The 18,015-nt window shown below is 43.2% G+C and overlaps 1 protein-coding gene across 1 annotated transcript in view; it reads left to right on the plus strand.

Moving 5' to 3' along the window:
• The window catches only part of LOC145410368 (cyclin-dependent kinases regulatory subunit 1-like), a 146,456-nt gene extending 130,515 nt beyond the window's left edge, over window positions 1-15,941 (plus strand). Inside the window, exon 3 of the mRNA XM_080280519.1 lies at window positions 15,416-15,941. Within this exon, the coding sequence (XP_080136645.1) occupies window positions 15,416-15,492 (77 nt within the window). The 3' untranslated portion in view covers window positions 15,493-15,941. The remainder of the gene's footprint in view (window positions 1-15,415) is intronic.
• The last annotated feature ends 2,074 nt before the right edge of the window (window positions 15,942-18,015 follow it).

Here is an 18,015-nt window from a genome sequence, read left to right on the forward strand (position 1 = left end):
TAGTAGTAGTAGTAGTAGTACAGTAGTAGTAATTCCCTAGGCCGTCTGGCTGAACAGCCCGGAGTCCCTAAGGAAGGCCACGGCCAACACCAGGCTTTCCCACAGAGCACTCAAGGAGTGTATGTTGTGTTGTTGGTGCAGATGATTGTGTGCAGTGCAGTCTTCCATACTGTGCTTAATAGTGCAGGGTGCCGTGTTGCATCCTGGACAGGCATCAGCGACAGAGTCATTCACCCTCTTCTGATAAATCAGGAGGGCTGGATGATGCCCATATCTCAGCCTGGCCAGGTGGACCCTGTCCTCACGAGGGAGATAGGATTCAGAAGGGTGGATATCAGGAGGCTGTGCATGCAGCTGTGTGTTGTCTTTACGTGACTGAATGGAGCGGCAAGTGATTTGAGAATGGATATACTTCTGAAAGCTGGTATGAGGCGGGTGAGGGGGGAGAGATGACAGTACAGTAATCCCTCGAAGATCCGACGTAATAGAGCCAAAGGCATGTCCAGGACTTGGGTTTGTTTGGGACTTTGAAAACTATCTAACTCCTTACCGGACCTGCACAGCACCTATTTTAGACCCTATTTACTCAGAGAAGGGACAGAAACCATGAAATAAATGAAAAGGAACCAGAGAATGAAGAATTAGAAGAAAGTATGGAAAATATTTAGCAGTGTACAGGGTACTTGCAACATGTCCGTGGCTGTCACAAAGATTAACCCGCCTCCTCTGAGACTGGCGGTACGAAGGTGCACTTGAAACACATACAGTACAATAATCCAGTATTGTGCTACACTTAATCTTTGGCACTCTGAATTTTAATTTATGAACATTGCACATTTTGTTCTTAAAACCACACAACACTGTAAATTCCCATGTGGTCTAGTGGCGAGTTTTTGCTGTTTATTCACTGTCAGAGTCTGAGAGTAGGTGTTGCAGGTGGCCAAGGGGCGCGTCGCTGGGATGTGGTGATGGGCTACCCACTGCAGATGACTTTGAAAATAGCCGAAAACTCACTTCCAGTGGAGACTCCACCGTGGCCAATATGTTGGGCTGTGGCTCGGAGGTGGAAGGCAGGTCTTGGAGAGGCATTGGTGTGGAGCCAGGACTGGGCACGGCAGGGGTCTCGGGCCTAAAGAATGTGTATGTGGTTGATTGACGTAAGGAATGGCGATTCTGGCGAGTGATGATGTGCTGCCTAAAAGCGCGCACTTCCTCCACAAGTCCCAGGGGCCCCACCTCCCTGTTGCAGTCTGGGTGTTCAGGGTAGTCCAGAACGAACTCAGCATGCTCCTAGAACGCGCTCTGCTTTGGGGATGGCTGGAGTAGTGGTGCATTGAGAGGAGTCCACGTCATCCTCGCTGTCCTCATCGGAATCTTCTAGCTGGGTACTTGTACCTGCAACTGAAGATGTGATCTCGATATTAGACATGATCTGATACCCAGGATCGCCCTTGTCTTCATCCAACCACTCACGCACTTCATCCACATCCACCTCATCGCCAGCTGCACAGAGATGCGCATGGAAGTCATCTACATCAAAACCTAGAAAGTCGTGCACCACATCGACACCAAGAAGCAGACGAGACCAACCGCTTTCCAGAGTCTTGACAGGGACTTCCTTCCATGCACTGGTGCGGTTGTAGATAGCTGACTTGAGGTTGTAGCAGTGAAGGTTTTCCACAGTCCGCTGGCCTTGTGTGTCCCCACCCCCCTTTTGTTCATCCTTGTCATCGAGAACAACCATCTCCTTGTCCAGGAACTTCCGACAGTACAGCCACTTTGTTGCCACGATCACTCCTTGGTGCATTGGTTGGATGAGAGCAGTAGTATTAGGTGACAAAAACAAGCACCTAATGCGGCCATTCTCAGCCACCAACTCCTTGTCGGACGGATGCGCAGGTTCATTGTCCAAGAGAAGGAGAGCCTTTACCTGGTCATGTGGGATTCCCAGTGTCTTCTTCTTTAATGGATGACCTTGTTGAAGTGCTGGTGACACCAGTCTTTGAAGATCTTGGCTGTGAACCAAGCCTTCATAGAATGGTACCAAACGACAGGAAGGACGTCCATCAACCCACGAAGGCACCAAGGCTGCTTTGCATGGCCAACAATAACGGGCTTGAGCCGGTGCATGCCGTTAGCATTGGCACAACACAAAGCAGGTATCCACTGCTTGGAGAGCTTGTGTCCAGGTAAACGCTTCTCCGTCTCCTCTGCTAGGTGTTCATGGGCGCGAGCGATAGACCAGTTTCGTCAGCATTGTAGACTTGATCGAGAGTGAGGCCCTCCCTGTCGGTCAAGCCCTTCACCTTCTACCGAAACTCTTCTATTCCATCCTTGTTGGCATCCAAAGCTTCACCATGGGTCTTACTGTTGGTAAGTCCATGCCGTAACTTGAAAGCGAAGAGCCACCCTTCGGATGCCTTGAAGTGTGGGGTGTTGTATTGCCTTAAGAACTTCTCAGCAGCAACCTTCAGCTCTGTACCATGCACCAGCACACCAGCAGCATGTTGTTGATGATACCAAATCAGCATGGAGTGGTCGATTTCTGCAAACCTGGGAGCGTGCATAATCTTCCTCTGCACGTTGTGTTTGGTTTTCGATGCAAAGTCAGCTGTGTGCCGGGTGAGTTTGTCCAGGGATTTCGTGATGTTGAACAAGGTAGAGCGGGCCAGGTTGAATTCTTGGAGGATGCGGGAGGTCGACCATCCCACATCCACCTTGTCCAATATCTCCCTCCTCTTCTCCTGAGTCAGAACCACTCGTTTCCTCTTCTTGGGCGGTGGGGCCTTCGTCACACACACGAGTAAGAGACAGCAGAGGAACAGCAGGGCTTGCAGCCGGTAGGGGATCACCACAAAAGTGAGCACGTGGGCAGTCATGGCGGTAGGTAGGCGGGAAATGGAGAGGAGGCAGGGGTGCTGTGCTGGACATTGGAGGAACTATGCGCCAAAACACAGCTGTTTGTCACCGCACGGGAAGTTCAGAGTAGGGTTAAAAATGTGTCCCCCCCCCCCCTCCCAAAGACCTGAGCCCAATATGTCCAGGACTTGGAGGTCCAGGTCATGAAGGGATTACTGTATTTGTGTATGATGATATGTGCTGGGTGTTGTTGATGTTCCTTGGTGTGTGTGTGGATGTGCTGCTATGTAGTGTAGTGGATGGTGTGGGTTTGTGGAGGCTGCAGGGAGAATTTGGGTGCCTCTCATGTCTAGATGATCCTTGACTCTGAGGACTTTGGTTTCTTGTTGTAGGTGGTCTGTGGGTGTAGTTGTGCAGCCTGTGATTTATTTTTAGGGCCATGTTATAGTCTATATTGTCTATAGAGTGTTGTAGTATGTTTTAGTGAGGTTAGAAGCTCAAGCAGGGCTTGCATAATTCATCACTGAATGTATGTACTGTATTGTTTATATACTGTGGTGGTAGTTTCTTTGTTGTTTCCAAATGTTGTATGGGCAAGTGACCTCTGAGCATTGAGTCTTAGTGTTAATTTATCTTTAATGTTTGTGATGTGTTGTTTAAATGACATTGATGTATGTTATGCCAAGGATTGTGTGTGTGTGTGTGTGTGTGTGTGTGTTCTTACCTAATTGTATCTTTACAGGAATGAGTCAAGCTCGTACTGTCCCGTGTCTTAAACCATATTTATCGTACATATCCCTAAATTTGTGAATTGTTTTGGCACACACTATTTCATTTGGTAGTGCATTCCACTGATCAATTGCTCTGTTTGGGAAACTGAATTTCCTTATGTCTTTATCACCTCTCTTCTTATGCAGTTTTTTGCAGTGTCCTCTTGCTGATGCTTCCCTATAGGTTAAGTAATCATTTATGTCTATTTTCTCCTTCCCTGATATGCATTTATATAGCATTATCATGTCACCTCTTTTCCTTCTCTCCTGTAGTGTTGGTAGATTCAGTTTATTTAGTCTTTCTTTGTAGCTTAGATCCCTTAAGCTTGGTACCCATCTTGTAGCGGCCCTTTGAACTTTTTCAATCTTGTCTATGTGTTTTTTGAGATGAGGACTCCAGACTACTGATGCATACTCCAGAGTTGGTCTGATGAATGATGTCATTATCCTTCTTAGCATGTCTTCATTTACGTATGTGAATGCTATTCTCTCATTTGCAAGCAGTGTATACATGTTCCGTACCTTCTCACTGATCTGGTCAGCCGGAGATAGTATGTTATTGATAATCACATCTAGTTCCTTCTCTCTTTCTGATGTGTGTAGAGTTTTATTTCCTAACTTATAATCCCAATCAGGTCTTTTTCCACTTTTCCAAACTTGATTACATGACACTTGTCCACATTGAATTCCATTTGCCATGTGTTACTCCATTCATGAAGTTTATTTAATTCTTCTTGTAGCTCTTTACAAGAGTCTGTGTTAGTAATTCTCCTTTGTATTTTTGCACCATCTGCAAACATATTTAGATAGCTTTCATTTCCAGTGTTACTGTCTATATATATACTGTGTGTGTGTGTGTGTGTGTGTGGGTGGGTGGGTGGTTGGTAGGGGAGTGTTGTTTATGGTGAGGTGTGGAATGTGACTGTGTTCTGCTGTCCAGTTTGTGAGAAGGGTCACTGTAGATTTGGCCGGAGCTATTTTGAACCAGTTTATGGTGAACCATTCGTGTAGTGTGTTGAGGTAAGGTTGGAGGATGTGTGCTGCTGTGCTTGCATTTTAGTGTGTACATGTAAGTCTTATGTCACCTGCATAGGAAGCTATACGTATGTGTGGGGTGTGGGTATGTCGTGCATGTATAGGTTAAAGAGAGTAGGGGACAAAACAGATCCTTGGAGGACGATATTTGTGAAGTTTCTGATGTTCGATGACTGACCAGCAAATGTTATGTGTGCACATCTGCCTGCTAAATAGTTTACCAGCTACCTTTTTGTGTTATTGTGCAGGTTTGCGTTGAATATTTTGTTTGCGAGGTTGTGGCGGAGGATGGCATCAAAAGCTTTGTTAATGTCTAGTGTGACTAGGAGTGTTCTGTGTGGTGGCCTAGCTGAATTCATGCCATCAAAAACTCTCTGTGTAAGGACTGTAAGAAGAGTGTTTGTGGAGTGTAGTGGCCTAAAACCATGTTGTGATGAGGCTAGGGGGTGTGAGGTGTAACTAGTTTAATACCAGTCATTCAGTGACTTTGGAGGGGGTGCAGAGGAGTGTGATGGGGTGGTGTGAGGAAGGTAATGTGGGGTCTTTGTTGGGTTTGGGGATAGTGATGATAGTACCATGTTTCCAGATGTTGGGTATTACAGTGAACCCTCACACAATGCGAGTTTATGGGCGGCAGAAGCCCTTGCATTCTAACTGTGAACCAAAGAACCTATGGGAATATGGTATATGGTGGATAGCCCACCCAGGGCTTGGTCTTCGGGTCCCCTTCCAGCCCACACTACCCTGCTGATACTTTGTCTAACAGTACAGTAGACCCTTGTTATCTGCAGAGGTTAGGTTCCAGAGACCCCCGTGGAAGGCAAATCCGCGGATACTCAATCCATCATCACAAAATGGCATATTATTTCCACATAAGCTAAGCACATCCCTGAAAAAATAAAAACATACTTGAAAATATTACAAATACATATTAACACTCACCAAAAGACTGTGTGTTCTCTTCAAAACCATCGTACAGTGATGACAATTGCTGTATTGATGACAATGACTGCTGTATGACAACGATGATGATTGTAGTGCAGTTCCTGCAGTGCCAGTGTGGTGAGGCGACAAGATATGTGGCGGCACTGTAGGTAAGCTGTGAGTCTAGTCTGATCCTTCTGACAGGACGCCAGAAGGTTCATGTACATCGGAAGAATCTGAATCCAGACACAGACTTTGACACTTTGCAGGAGGCGCAGTAATGTCTGCTTTGGAGGTCAAGGGTTGAGGATCTTCAAGTGTTGATGGTTGTTGCTTCATTGATGTTCTAACAAAAAACTTTGTTATAGGAAGCTGTTTCTTCTTTTTCTTGGCATCATCAAACAAATGCTGTAGAGGTTGTAGGCAGGTTGTTATTCCCCTTGTGATGCGAATGCTTCGTTCCATTGAAGGAATGCATTCCAGGATCATCTCTAACACCTGAGCCTGCTGAAAAATTGCTGCAAATTTTTCTAGTGTCCAAGATTCTGGTTCTGCCTCTTCTGAGTCTTCATCATTATCATCATCATCATCATCAGATGATGATGATTTCAGCATATCAGTGAGTTCCTTGTTGCTAAGAGATGTTCCCTGCTCTTCTGTGTGTTCCTCTACTTCCTGCTCTCTCATATTAGAGAAGCCTTCCCCACCAACATCCCTTGCAGCATTTGAGATATTCTTGATTTCTTTATCAATAGTGGGGAAGCCCTTAAAATTGTTCACTACCTTGCCCCACAATAGTTTCCAACATGCACTGACTGTCTTGGGCTTTACATTGTCTACAGCCTCTGCAATAAGCATAATTGCATCTGCAATTTGAACTTCTTCCACAAATCTGTGATGTTGCAGTCAAGATCAGTATCCAGTGCAGCACATAGTCTCCTGAAGGTGAGGCGGGTATAGGTGGCCTCAATGCACTTTATTATTCCATGATCAAGTGGCTGCAGTAACACTGTGGTGTTGGGAGGAAGAAACATAACTTCCACATTCTCATCGGTGAAGCAGACTGACTGGGGATGCCCAGGAGTATTATCTGTTATGAGCGTGACCTTGAATGGCAATCTTTTCTCCTCCAGGTATTTCTTTGCTTCAGGAATGAAGCACTTATAAAACCATTCCAAGAATAAAATGGCTCATACCCAAGCCTTTGGATTGTGTTGCCAGAACACTGGCAAGCAATTTTTGTTTTTGTTCTTAAGGGCATGGGGATTGTTAGCACAGTAGACCAGTCCTGGCTTCATCACATAGCCTGCTGCATTACAATACAACACCAGAGTCAAACGATCTTTATATGCCTTGAATCTTCGTGCTTGCTTAGTACTCTTATGAATATAAGTATGATTGGGCATCTTCTTCCAAAATAAATAGGTCTCATCACAGTTGAAAACTTGTTCAGGGAGGTATCCTTTGTCTTCTATGAGTGTCTTTAATTCATCTGGGGATACTGTAGCTGCAGTGACATTCGCCGATGCAGATTCACCAGTGATCTTTAAGTTCTTCAAACTGTACTGCTTCACATAACTAGCAAGCCATCCCTTGCTTGCCTTAAATTCCTTCTTTTCACCCTCAACTCCTTCCTTCACTGTAGTGCTGATAGAGGTTTAGCGCTTTTTCCCGCAAAATTCTTCCATCAATTGAGACATGTTTCTGTGTCATGTCCTCTAGCTACACACTTAGCACTTTCTCCGTCTTTGCACGCTTTATCCCTCACCATAGAGAGCATTTTTGCTGTTGTTGGATCAACAGTAACACTTCTACAAATTTTTGTTTCTTTTTGCTTTATTGTTCGAATGCTAGATTCATTTTTACCGACCTTGCGCCCGACTTCAGCCAACATGACACAGAAACATGTCTCAATTGATGGAAGAATTTTGCGGGAAAAAGCGCTAAACCTCTATCAGCACTACAGTGAAGGAGTTGAGGGTGAAAAGAAGGAATTTAAGGCAAGCAAGGGATGGCTTGCTAGTTATGTGAAGCAGTACAGTTTGAAGAACTTAAAGATCACTGGTGAATCTGCATCGGCGAATGTCACTGCAGCTACAGTATCCACTCTTCAGCATATCTAAAATCTCAATTTTCTTTGCCAGTGATAACACCTCATGCTCTCTCTTTAGCTTAGAAGGATTGCTTTTATCCTGTACTTGTTTCTTGGGAGCCATTTTTCACTTACACGATGAAAGTACAGTAGAGTTGTAAACATGAGAAGGGCAACGATGACGTAAGTAGCGAACTGACTGGTGTTTACAATAAGACTGGCAGAGTGGCTTGAGTGCTCGTGGGTGTGGGTGTGCTGACTGTAGCGACAAAAGAAGTGTGCGTTGTGGGCCAATTTCAAATCAAGTTACAGTGTATAGTACAGTATTAAAATAAGTTTGATCTGCGGAAACTTAAATTCACGGACGCAAATTCCGTGGAGAACAAGGGTGTACTGTACTTCTAGTTGGACCCACAAATAAAACAACAAATAGAACACTATGTACCTTTATTTAAGTGACTTCACTTGTTAAGAAGGGAGGGGGGGGGGGATATTTGAGGCTCGGGGCGTCTACTCTTGCCCTGGAGGATGGGACGTTCCACTGTCACTGTCACTGCTGACGTCTCCTGGAGGTACCATAAAGCCTTCAAAGTTGACAGCTGAAACCATGATGAACAGCTGAGACAGTGATGAATAGATGGGTACTGCTATGATGCTAAAACGGACCACAGGATGTGAGGTACAACATGTGCTCTCACGGCAATATGGAGGAGAAATGTTTGTTTACCCAGGAAACTCGGTAGATGGCATACAGATAGCTGGCTAGCTGCCCGCCATTTTGAATTTGGCTGGTTGCCAGCCACCTGCCTTCATGTGCTCATAGTAATGGCAGGAAGTCCATTTTTGCCTTGGAATCATACACCTGATTCACATGAAGTTTGATTCACAGATTTCGTATTTGATAAAAATAAGCATATTCTGGGTTGACTTCGCATTGTAGGGGATTTGCACAATGCTCCTGTAAAACAATTAACTCTAAGCCATTGGCCACCCTGTCTGGGATACATGGCGTCTGGCAATGAATGAATGAATGAGTTCGCATTGTGTGGGGGTGCACTGTATGTTGTGTGAGTAGCTGTAGTTTGATATGTTGGTGAGTGCTTGGATGCCTTGTGGTCAAAGATGTTTAAGGTGTATGTTGCTTATGTTGTCTGGTCCACAGGCAAATGAGTGCTTAAGGTTGCTAATGATGTGCTTCATCTGGTTGTAAGTGAAAAATAAGAAGTCTGGGTCTGTGGGGAACTGTCTCTTGCATCGGATGACATATCGGTCGTCGCGATGGGGGTTTAGGTGGCTGATGTGAAAAGTGATTGATGAGAGTGTTTGCTGGTTGTTTTTTTGAAGGTATGGTGTCTGTTATTGTGACAGCAGCGTGTGATTGTGTAGTGTTGCTGTTGGAGAATGTGATGCTGTTTAGTGTTTTGTAGAGTTTGCTGGTGTTTGTTTTGTGATCAGGTGTTTGGAGGTAATTATTCCAATTTAGTGTTTGCTCTTCTGATATTTTATTGTTTATTTGAGTGTTTAGTTCTTGTATTTGTTGTACAATGTCTCTTGTATGGGGTGTTGGGGAGTGTTGTAATGTGTCCCGTTGACTGATAAGGCCTTGAATTTCTGGTGTGAAGTTGCAGTTGTCTCTCTTTCTGTTGCCTCTGGGGATGTGTCTTTTGTCCGCATTTTGAAAAATTGTATTGAAAGTGTGCACAGTGGTGTTGATGTTTGTGATGAATGTACTGTTTAACCCGTGGATTGCGCAGTTACCTTTATTTTATCCCGCAGCATGGTGTGCATTTTTTTTTTTTAATAGTATAAACTTGAAGTTAAACATCCAGGGAATCATCTGGTGAAAAAAAAAATTGCACTCTCTCTCTCCGTCTGTGTAGCGCCATGAGTAAGTTTGCATAGGGGTGGAGTAGTAAAAAAATGATTTTCTCTTTAGTTTTTGTTTGTTATAAACCTGAAGATAAACATCCAGGGCATCATCTGATGAAAACAGAAATTTTTTTTTTCTCTCTCTCTCTTTGCACAGGGGTGGAGTAGTTAGCGGTGATGCACTGCCACTGGAAGTTTAGGACAGCCTGAGCTGTGGCTCGCAATGCGGCGCTTCCCAGCCTGAGCTGTGGCTCGCAGTCCACGGGTTAATGTTTCAAAGTGTTGTTCTGTTTCAGTTGTGAAGGCCTCCCAGTTGACTCTCTTAAAATATGTGTATGTGTGTCTGTGGCCAGCTGGGGTGGTTCTGGTTTTGGCAGTGATGATAAATGGGAGATGGTCAGAGCCAAGGGTTTTGACCACTCTCCAGGATGTGGGGGTGAGGTTTGGGGAGCAAAAGGTGATGTCGGGATGATTGGAAGAAGAGGGCCTGGTGTGGGATATGGGAATGTTGATGGAGATTATTGAGTATGAAAGCTTATCTGTCTGGGATTGTAGTACCAGACATGCCAGGCTGACGCCTAGGCATTGAAATCACCACCGAGGATAATGTTGGGTATGTTAGTGATGTGGTGTTTTTGTGGAAGTGAGCATGGGAGTGAAAAAGTTACTATAATTGACAGTATTGTGATAGCAAGTCTAATGTATGGAAGTGAAGGTTGGACGTTGTTGGAAGGACACAAGTCAAGAGTGAGAGCAATGGAAATGAGTTATTTAAGAGGAGCCTGTGGAGTCACATGGAGAGACAGGCTGACAAATGAGGATATAAAGGAGCGTTATGGTTTGGATGTGGATGTGATAGGAAGTGCTAGGAGGAACACACTGAGGTGGTTTGGCCATGTGGAGAGGATGGAGGGTGAGAGACTGATGAGGAGAGTGTATGTGAGTGAGGTGGAGGGGGGAGAGGGAGGGGGAGGCCGAGGATGAGATGGAGGGATGGAGTGGAGAGGTATATGAGAGAGGAGGATGCGAGTTGGGAGCAGGGCAGTGAAATGGCAGGGGACAGGGCGACGTGGAGGCGATTTGTTTGTTTCCATCCCTTATGGGATTAAGGCGACTGGCAGTAGATAGATAGATGGATAGAATTGTGTGGTACTGTGGGGGACAGTTGGGGGGAATGTATGTATTGGCGATTTTTGTGTTATTTGTTACCAGCGCATATTTTAATTGATTGTATTTCTGTTGTGGTGTCATGTGGGGGAAGAAGTGACTTAGTGTTTGCGCTAGTATCTGAAAAGTTGAAGAATTTGTGTACTGGGGTGATGAGTCCACTGCCACTGCCGTCAGACTGGTCTTGTCTAATGGTGGTAACATTATGAAATATAGGTGTTTTTTGTGTTCTGCGTAGTTTTGTTTGTTGTAAGATGGCAGTGTGTATGTTTTGTTGTTTGATAAATTGTGTGGGTTCTTGTTTTTTGGTGTTTATGGCATCTGTGTTTATTTGAAGAATGTTTATATTGTGTGTACAGTGTGTGTTGGCTGCTGCAGCATAGGGGAAGTGGGGAGGTGGAGGTGTAGGTGGAGAAGAAGGGGTAGGAGAAGGTTGAGATGGAGGTAAGGGTTGGGGTGAATTAGATTGGGGTGGAATGGGAGGGGTTGGGGGGTTGGATGGTGTGGAAAGGATCAGTGGGTTAGGCTGAGGAGGTGTGGAGGAAGTAGGAGTGGGTTTGGTGGAGGGGTTAGTGGGTGGGGGGAAGGAGCATAGGGAGCAGGTCCAGGTGTTTGGTTAATATTTTCTGGATGCAAATGTTGTGCAGGTGTAATGGGTCCACTTCTTGCAGGAATTACGCTGAACTGACCCTTTGTCTGTCGGCTCAAAGTGATAGGTTTTGAGCATGCTTTTCAGAGCAGTTAGTACGAATGAAATTATTTTTAGCAGAGCGAAGAACAGACTTTAGCATGATGCCAGGCAGAAACATAAAAGAAATGAGATTCAGGGGTGGATTGGCTTCAGTACCTTTTGTAGGCCGCCTCCTTGTTGTGGACAACGATTGAACAAGTGTAATTAAACCAAGGCTTTTATTTATTTATTTATTTATTTTTGCATTAGTCAGAGGATAAGAGAAACGAATGTATGCTTCTGTGCTTGAGAGAATAACCTCTGTAATGTGCAAGGCACACTCAGATGGTTTTTGGCCATGGAAGCAATAATCATTCTAGGGAAAATCAACGAAGTACTGCTAGAGAGTCTCCCAATCAACAGCTCCAAAGTGCCACAGCCGCTGCATCTTGGGAGGGCCTACAGACCTTACTGGAGCAATAGGACAGGTTTAGGTGATAAGGCTGTGATTGGTGGAGCCCAAGAGAGAAAAGATTAACAGTGCAAACAGAAGGAGTAGTTGTAAGGAACTTTCTTGAAGGAGGTCAGGGATTCATGTACGGTGCTGTACAAGCTGCTTGAGGTCATTAAGGATGGAAAAGATGTAGGCTTGTTGACCAGGTGGATCTGTGAAAGGAGAGAAGAACCATAGGTGGTGGTGAACATTGAAATCTCATAGAATGGAGATTTCAGAGAAGGGAGAAATCGATAGGATATGTTCTATCTTAGAAGTAAGATATTTGAAGAATTTTTTTATAATAAGTGGAATTAGGGGATAAGTAATCAACACAGATATATTTAGTCAGAGAATGACAGGATAGCCAAAGCCACAGAGTAGAGATATCAGAAGGTTAAAGTTCAGGAACGTAAGAGCAAGGTATGTTGTTGCATACATAAACACAACAGCCATCCTTTGCTTTGAATTGAATATAAAGAAGGTAGGAGGATACAGAGAAGGGCTTGGTATCATTTTCCTCAGACAATTGAGTCTCGGTGAGGAACAGAAGCTGAGGTTTAGAGGTGGAGAGGTGGTGTTTAACAAAGAGAAAGTTAGAGGAAAGGCCACGAATGTTGAAGATATGAAGAAGAGGAGAGTCAGACAGTAGCTCCAGGCATCTCGCTTGATTGTCATCGAGAGAGGGGTTGATTGTGGGGACTTTGATAGTCCCCACCATTGAGGACTCTTAGACATGGTGTTGCGATGCTATTTTTGTAAAAATTTTGAACAGGAAGTTTAGTGTGTAATGTACATGTACTTTAGTTTAGTGTTGACAGAGGAGCTTGAATGCATGCTGGTCTACGCTGTGTTACTGAAACACTGAAAGGGTTCAGCAAAGGGGGATGGTCAGAAGCTAGTCCTGAGGGCTGATGAAACAGAAGCTCCAGCTCTCCTTGTCATCAGCTTTCCATCCACCTTGCAAGTACTGACCTGCTTGATTGGTGCTACCTGGGCTGTGGATTTGGTACCCAAAACATCCGACTTTGACCCCTTAGAGTTTCCCTTTAATAAATTTACCATGATGACTTACACACTGAGGTGGTTTGACCATGTGGAGAGGATGGAGAGTGAGAGACTGATGAGGAGAGTGTATGTGAGTGAGGTGGAGGGGGGGGAGAGGGAGGGGGAGGCCGAGGATGAGATGGAAGGATGGAGTGGAGAGGTATATGAGAGAGGGGGGTGCGAGTTGGGAGCAGGGCAGTGAAATGGCGGGGGACAGGGCGACGTGGAGGCGATTTGTTTGTGGCCACCCTGTACAGGCTTGAGGCGTCTGGCAGTAGATAGATAGACAGATAGACTTACACAAGATTTCATTCCAGCACAACCACATGAATTGTCAGGCTACTTTTAAAACCCATGTCCTTAAAGGTTTGACTTGAATGGGTGTAGCTACATTATGACAAAATGATAGTTTCTTAAATCTGCTGATTCTGTTCTTGTCATTCTGTTGATAGATGGCAGCACCTGTGTTAATGTTTAGCATAAACATTGAACAGGAGAACAACAAACAACTCCTAAAGAAAATGTGGAAAATAAGAGAAAAAAAAGGATTTGGAGCAGCAGCAAGAAATAAAACTGAAGGAGCTGTCATTTTAAAGGCAAAAACTCCACATTACATCTACATTATGTTTAAAAATGTCTTTACTAGTGATCGGAGTTGGAATCGGGACTTTTTTACCAACTCCAACTCCGACTCCGGCATTACCATAATTGCTTCCGACTCCATGACTCCAACTTTATCTCCACAGCCCTGTGTGCTACAGTCTGCTCCCTTCAATTCAGACTATGAGTGATATTTACTGTATTATACTTTGTATATCTACATTATTAGCTGTATGTTTGTATTATGAACCTTGTCCTTGGATATCTTATTAAATGGTAAAACATGGATATATTTAGTATCATTGCTGTCAGTCAGAGTGCAGTATGTTTTGGTTAATTGTCATTGCACACACACTTTTAGAGGGTAGTATACAGTAAGATTGGTTATTCATTTGGCAGCATAACATTATGGAAGTAAATATATCATCATTATTTTTCATATCCAATTTGCCGAATCAGGAGCAAGTCTAGGATTTGGTTCAGTATTTGAAAAAATGCTGATATTGTCAATGGACTGGTTTGGCTGTAACACAGTGAACAAATATGGAGGAGGTGAAATGTGGATTTATGTCAGATAAGAGTACAGCAGATGCAGTTTTTAGTTTTATAGTCTGACAGTCAAAAGTAATTCAGGAAAAAAAAAAGGAAAGAGCTATTGTCTAGATTTGTAGATTTGGAGAAGGCTTTTGGTAGGTGCCTGGAGATGCTGTACAATGGGCATTTAGAAGATTGAGACTGGAATACTGGCTGGTGTGTATGATGATACAACTCTCTGATAGTTCATTAGCACACAGGTTGCTTGGAGTAGAATGAAGAGTTAATAGTACAAATGACTGTATATTAAGGGTGTGTTGCAAGTTCCCTTCTGCTTATCATGGTGCTTGAGAGTACTGCTAAGGATTTCAGATAGGCATTGCGGTGGGCTCTGTATGCAGAGGATAAGACTTTCACATATTTGAGCACAGTGAAGTGAGAAAGGTGAATGGATGTGGATTGCTTCCCTGAGGGATGGAATTCATGTCGATTTTAAAGGACACATGGGCAGTGAGAGTAAGGTGGTGGTTTGGACATATGGGTGGGATGTGTAATTGGGTGAAGCAATGTTTGGATCTAATGTTGAAGGGACAGCTTAGTCATGGGCAGAGCAAAGAATGGGGTTCTGAGGAGGAATCTCAGGTAGGACACTCTGTTTGAATACTGCAGGAGGCCAATCGGTTTTAAATTCAGATGAAGAAGATGGGGGCGCTTACCATGCATTCACTCGATGTAGTGCTGCTTTGGGTGTCTGCCCTTTCCTCACTTCCCTCCTTCCTCTTCTGTCTTTATTTCCTTCATTCTTTCCTCTTCTTTCTGCCTATGGATGACTTTACATTCTCTCTTTTGTCGTTCTTTCCTCTTCCTTCTGCATACAGCTGACTTTACGCTTCCTCTTCTGTCTTTTTCCATCATTCTACCTATGAACTATCAGAGAGTGACAAGCCAAATAGTTTCCTGTACACCTTGAAACCTGCTGGGTGGTAACCATATAACCAAATTATGGCGCCTGGTGGTTTAGTGGCTACAATTGGATTGAGCCTGTGTATGTTATATCCAAGGGGTGGTTGAGGTTTGTTGCTCAAGTAACGCCACCCAGGGATGAGTGAGGCTGGTCACTCTCATCTTAAATGTCAGGACCAACATGCCTAGCCCCGGGCTTCTACGCTTCTCATGGAGCAACATAGGATTGGATGATGGATGCAAAAAGGTTGACCCATGCAAGCATAGAACATTTCCATATAAACTTGGAAACAAGAAAACTAAGTTTTTTGCCACCTATAACTTTTGTAATGTATGTTTCCTTGTTGCTACAAGTATTTGCACTAGTTTGCTATCCAATATTTATTCCACAGAGCCCCACATCCTGCTGTTCCGCAGACCCATCACCACTCCCCCACCCAAGATGGATGAAGATGAGGAGGAAAATTAGCAAAGCTGCACATCATTCTCCCCTGAAGACATTCCTTATCACATCTTCACCAAGATCCATGCTGGTTGCTTGAGCCTATGCATTTCTGTAATTTCTTCTATCAAATGATTTCTCTGACACCTACTAATATTGACCTTTTTTATGTGTGTTTGTGAATGTGTATTTTATTTTTCCTTAGTTCTCTCAGCAGACTCTGCTGAGAGAAATGATATTAATCCTGTGCCTTTCTTGAAAAGACAGTGAATAATGCTAGTTGTTGATCCACACCAACACACTCAGTACAGGTATTTGTTTTACACATCTTTTATCAGTGCAAAATTTGTCCTGTAAATTCCAGTGCTCACTTTTAATGTGGTACCTCTGAACTCCCTCTGGGCATAATTATTTCTCTGATTATATGTTTTGTACATAGTTTAGCATTACTTTAATACCGGTACCTCATTTCATGCCTAAGTCCATGCACAGATAGTGTCGTGACTGCTGTTGATGGTAAGCTGGACAGTGGATACCGTACCCCATTTTTTTTAGCACTGATTTTGGCTCTGAGCAAAATTTTTCTAGCTTATAACTGCTACTGTATAATGGCTCAAAGTACCTTGATCACTATTTATTTTTCAGTATTGTAATAATTTTTTTTTTTTTTTTCCTTCTAGAGATAATTGTACAGTTAGTGTCAGTTTGTCATTAGAAATCATAGTTTTGTTTTCCATTTACCAGTGCTGCCTTTTTGTTAGAGTTATATTGTACAAATAGATTGATGAGGTACTGTACTTCAGTTTTGTTAATCAACGGACTTGTAGAATGTTTATTGCCAGGTTTGTCTTTGAGTGTAACACCAGTTTTCTTAAGAATCAAGCCTGTGCACTTTAGCATATTTTGAAAGATCTGTCAATTTGAAACCACCCATTTGTTGATGTAAATATAGTGCGTAAGGGAGGCTCATGTGGGGGATGGTATAGCAAGGTTGATCCACTTGCATTCAAAACAAATTTGTGTTTGAAAACTGACTTTCTTCCTAGGCTTTCTTTCTTTGTAATCAGTTTTATGGATTTCATCTCCACTGACATTGTTATGAAATTAGAAATACAAACTTATACTGTACAGTATTTTCTGGTTTTGTGTATCCCTATAGCAAGTAGGTATACAGAGGTGTAGCTTATTGATGATAATCCCTATAGCAAGTAGGTATTCAGAGGTGTAGCTTATTGATGATAATCCCTATAGCAAGTAGGTATACAGAGGTGTAGCTTATTGATGATAATCCCTATAGCAAGTAGGTATACAGAGGTGTAGCTTATTGATGATAATCCCTATAGCAAGTAGGTATTCAGAGGTGTAGCTTATTGATGATAATCCCTATAGCAAGTAGGTATACAGAGGTGTAGCTTATTGATGATAATCCCTATAGCAAGTAGGTATTCAGAGGTGTAGCTTATTGATGATAATCCCTATAGCAAGTAGGTATTCAGAGGTGTTGCTTATTGATGATAAAAGGTACAGTTATATATTGTGAACTAAGGATGCATATTCTAAGCAAAACAGAATTTTCGATATTTACACCGGTTACATTCACAGGTTTCTGAAAAATAGATTCATTACAGTACAGTACAGTATATGAAGGAAAGTGGGTGGAATAAGACAGTCTTCCAAACACTGTTGTACTCCACTGGAATGGAATGTTTTAAAAGGATAAGGCTTCACATAACGGGTGGCATGGTGCCCTCTATGGTGTCCCTGCTAATTGGGTGGAGCGCCACAAATGCGGTGTCCATCCAGGAACCAACTCATTACGCCTTTCCTCGTGCCTTGCTGTCATGAGGTGTCATACAGGGGAACATCAGCTCAGTGCATAAGACAGCTGTGAAGAGGCAATTGCTTGCCTGCAGTTATGGGTCTGCTCAGCCATACAGGTTGTGGTTAATGAACAGCAGCTACCCTCTGGAATCATGCAGTACTAAAACAAACTGGGATATAATATTTATGTTTCCTTGGCTCAGACAAGGCAGGAGATTACCGTATCTCATTATTTTCTTCATGGTGGCGTATTCACTTGTGGCAGACTTGTTAATGGTAAAATTTCCTCTTCGCCTCTGAGAATACATTCAAGATGTTGGGGAAAAAAAAAAACAATTGGATCCAGTTTATTGTTTACCAACAGTAATAAAGTTTTTAAAGAATACAAATAAACTAAGCTTCTTTAGCAATTAATCACTATCCATCTATAGCCAGACACCATAATCCTGTAAGGGGTGGCCGTTTGTCTTTAGTTAGTTATTTTACAGGGAGGGGTACTAACACTCCGCCAACCCACTTTTTGACACGTAGGCAAACAGCTAATTTGCTGTGCTTTATTATAATGAGATAACTACTCATTCATTAATAGTTTTGGCACAGAATATACATGAAATTTCTTTCTGAATACTGCAGAGATGTTACAAGAATCTGAATTAATTATCCCATGTTTTTAGCAACTTAATTGAAACATCTGTTTTATTAACCACAAACCAACCCAGTGGAAACTGA

The sequence above is a fragment of the Coenobita brevimanus genome, chromosome 85 (genome assembly GCF_032717465.1).
Source record: "Coenobita brevimanus isolate Jiangsu-jjx chromosome 85, ASM3271746v2, whole genome shotgun sequence".
Classification (NCBI taxonomy): Eukaryota; Metazoa; Arthropoda; class Malacostraca; order Decapoda; family Coenobitidae; genus Coenobita; species Coenobita brevimanus.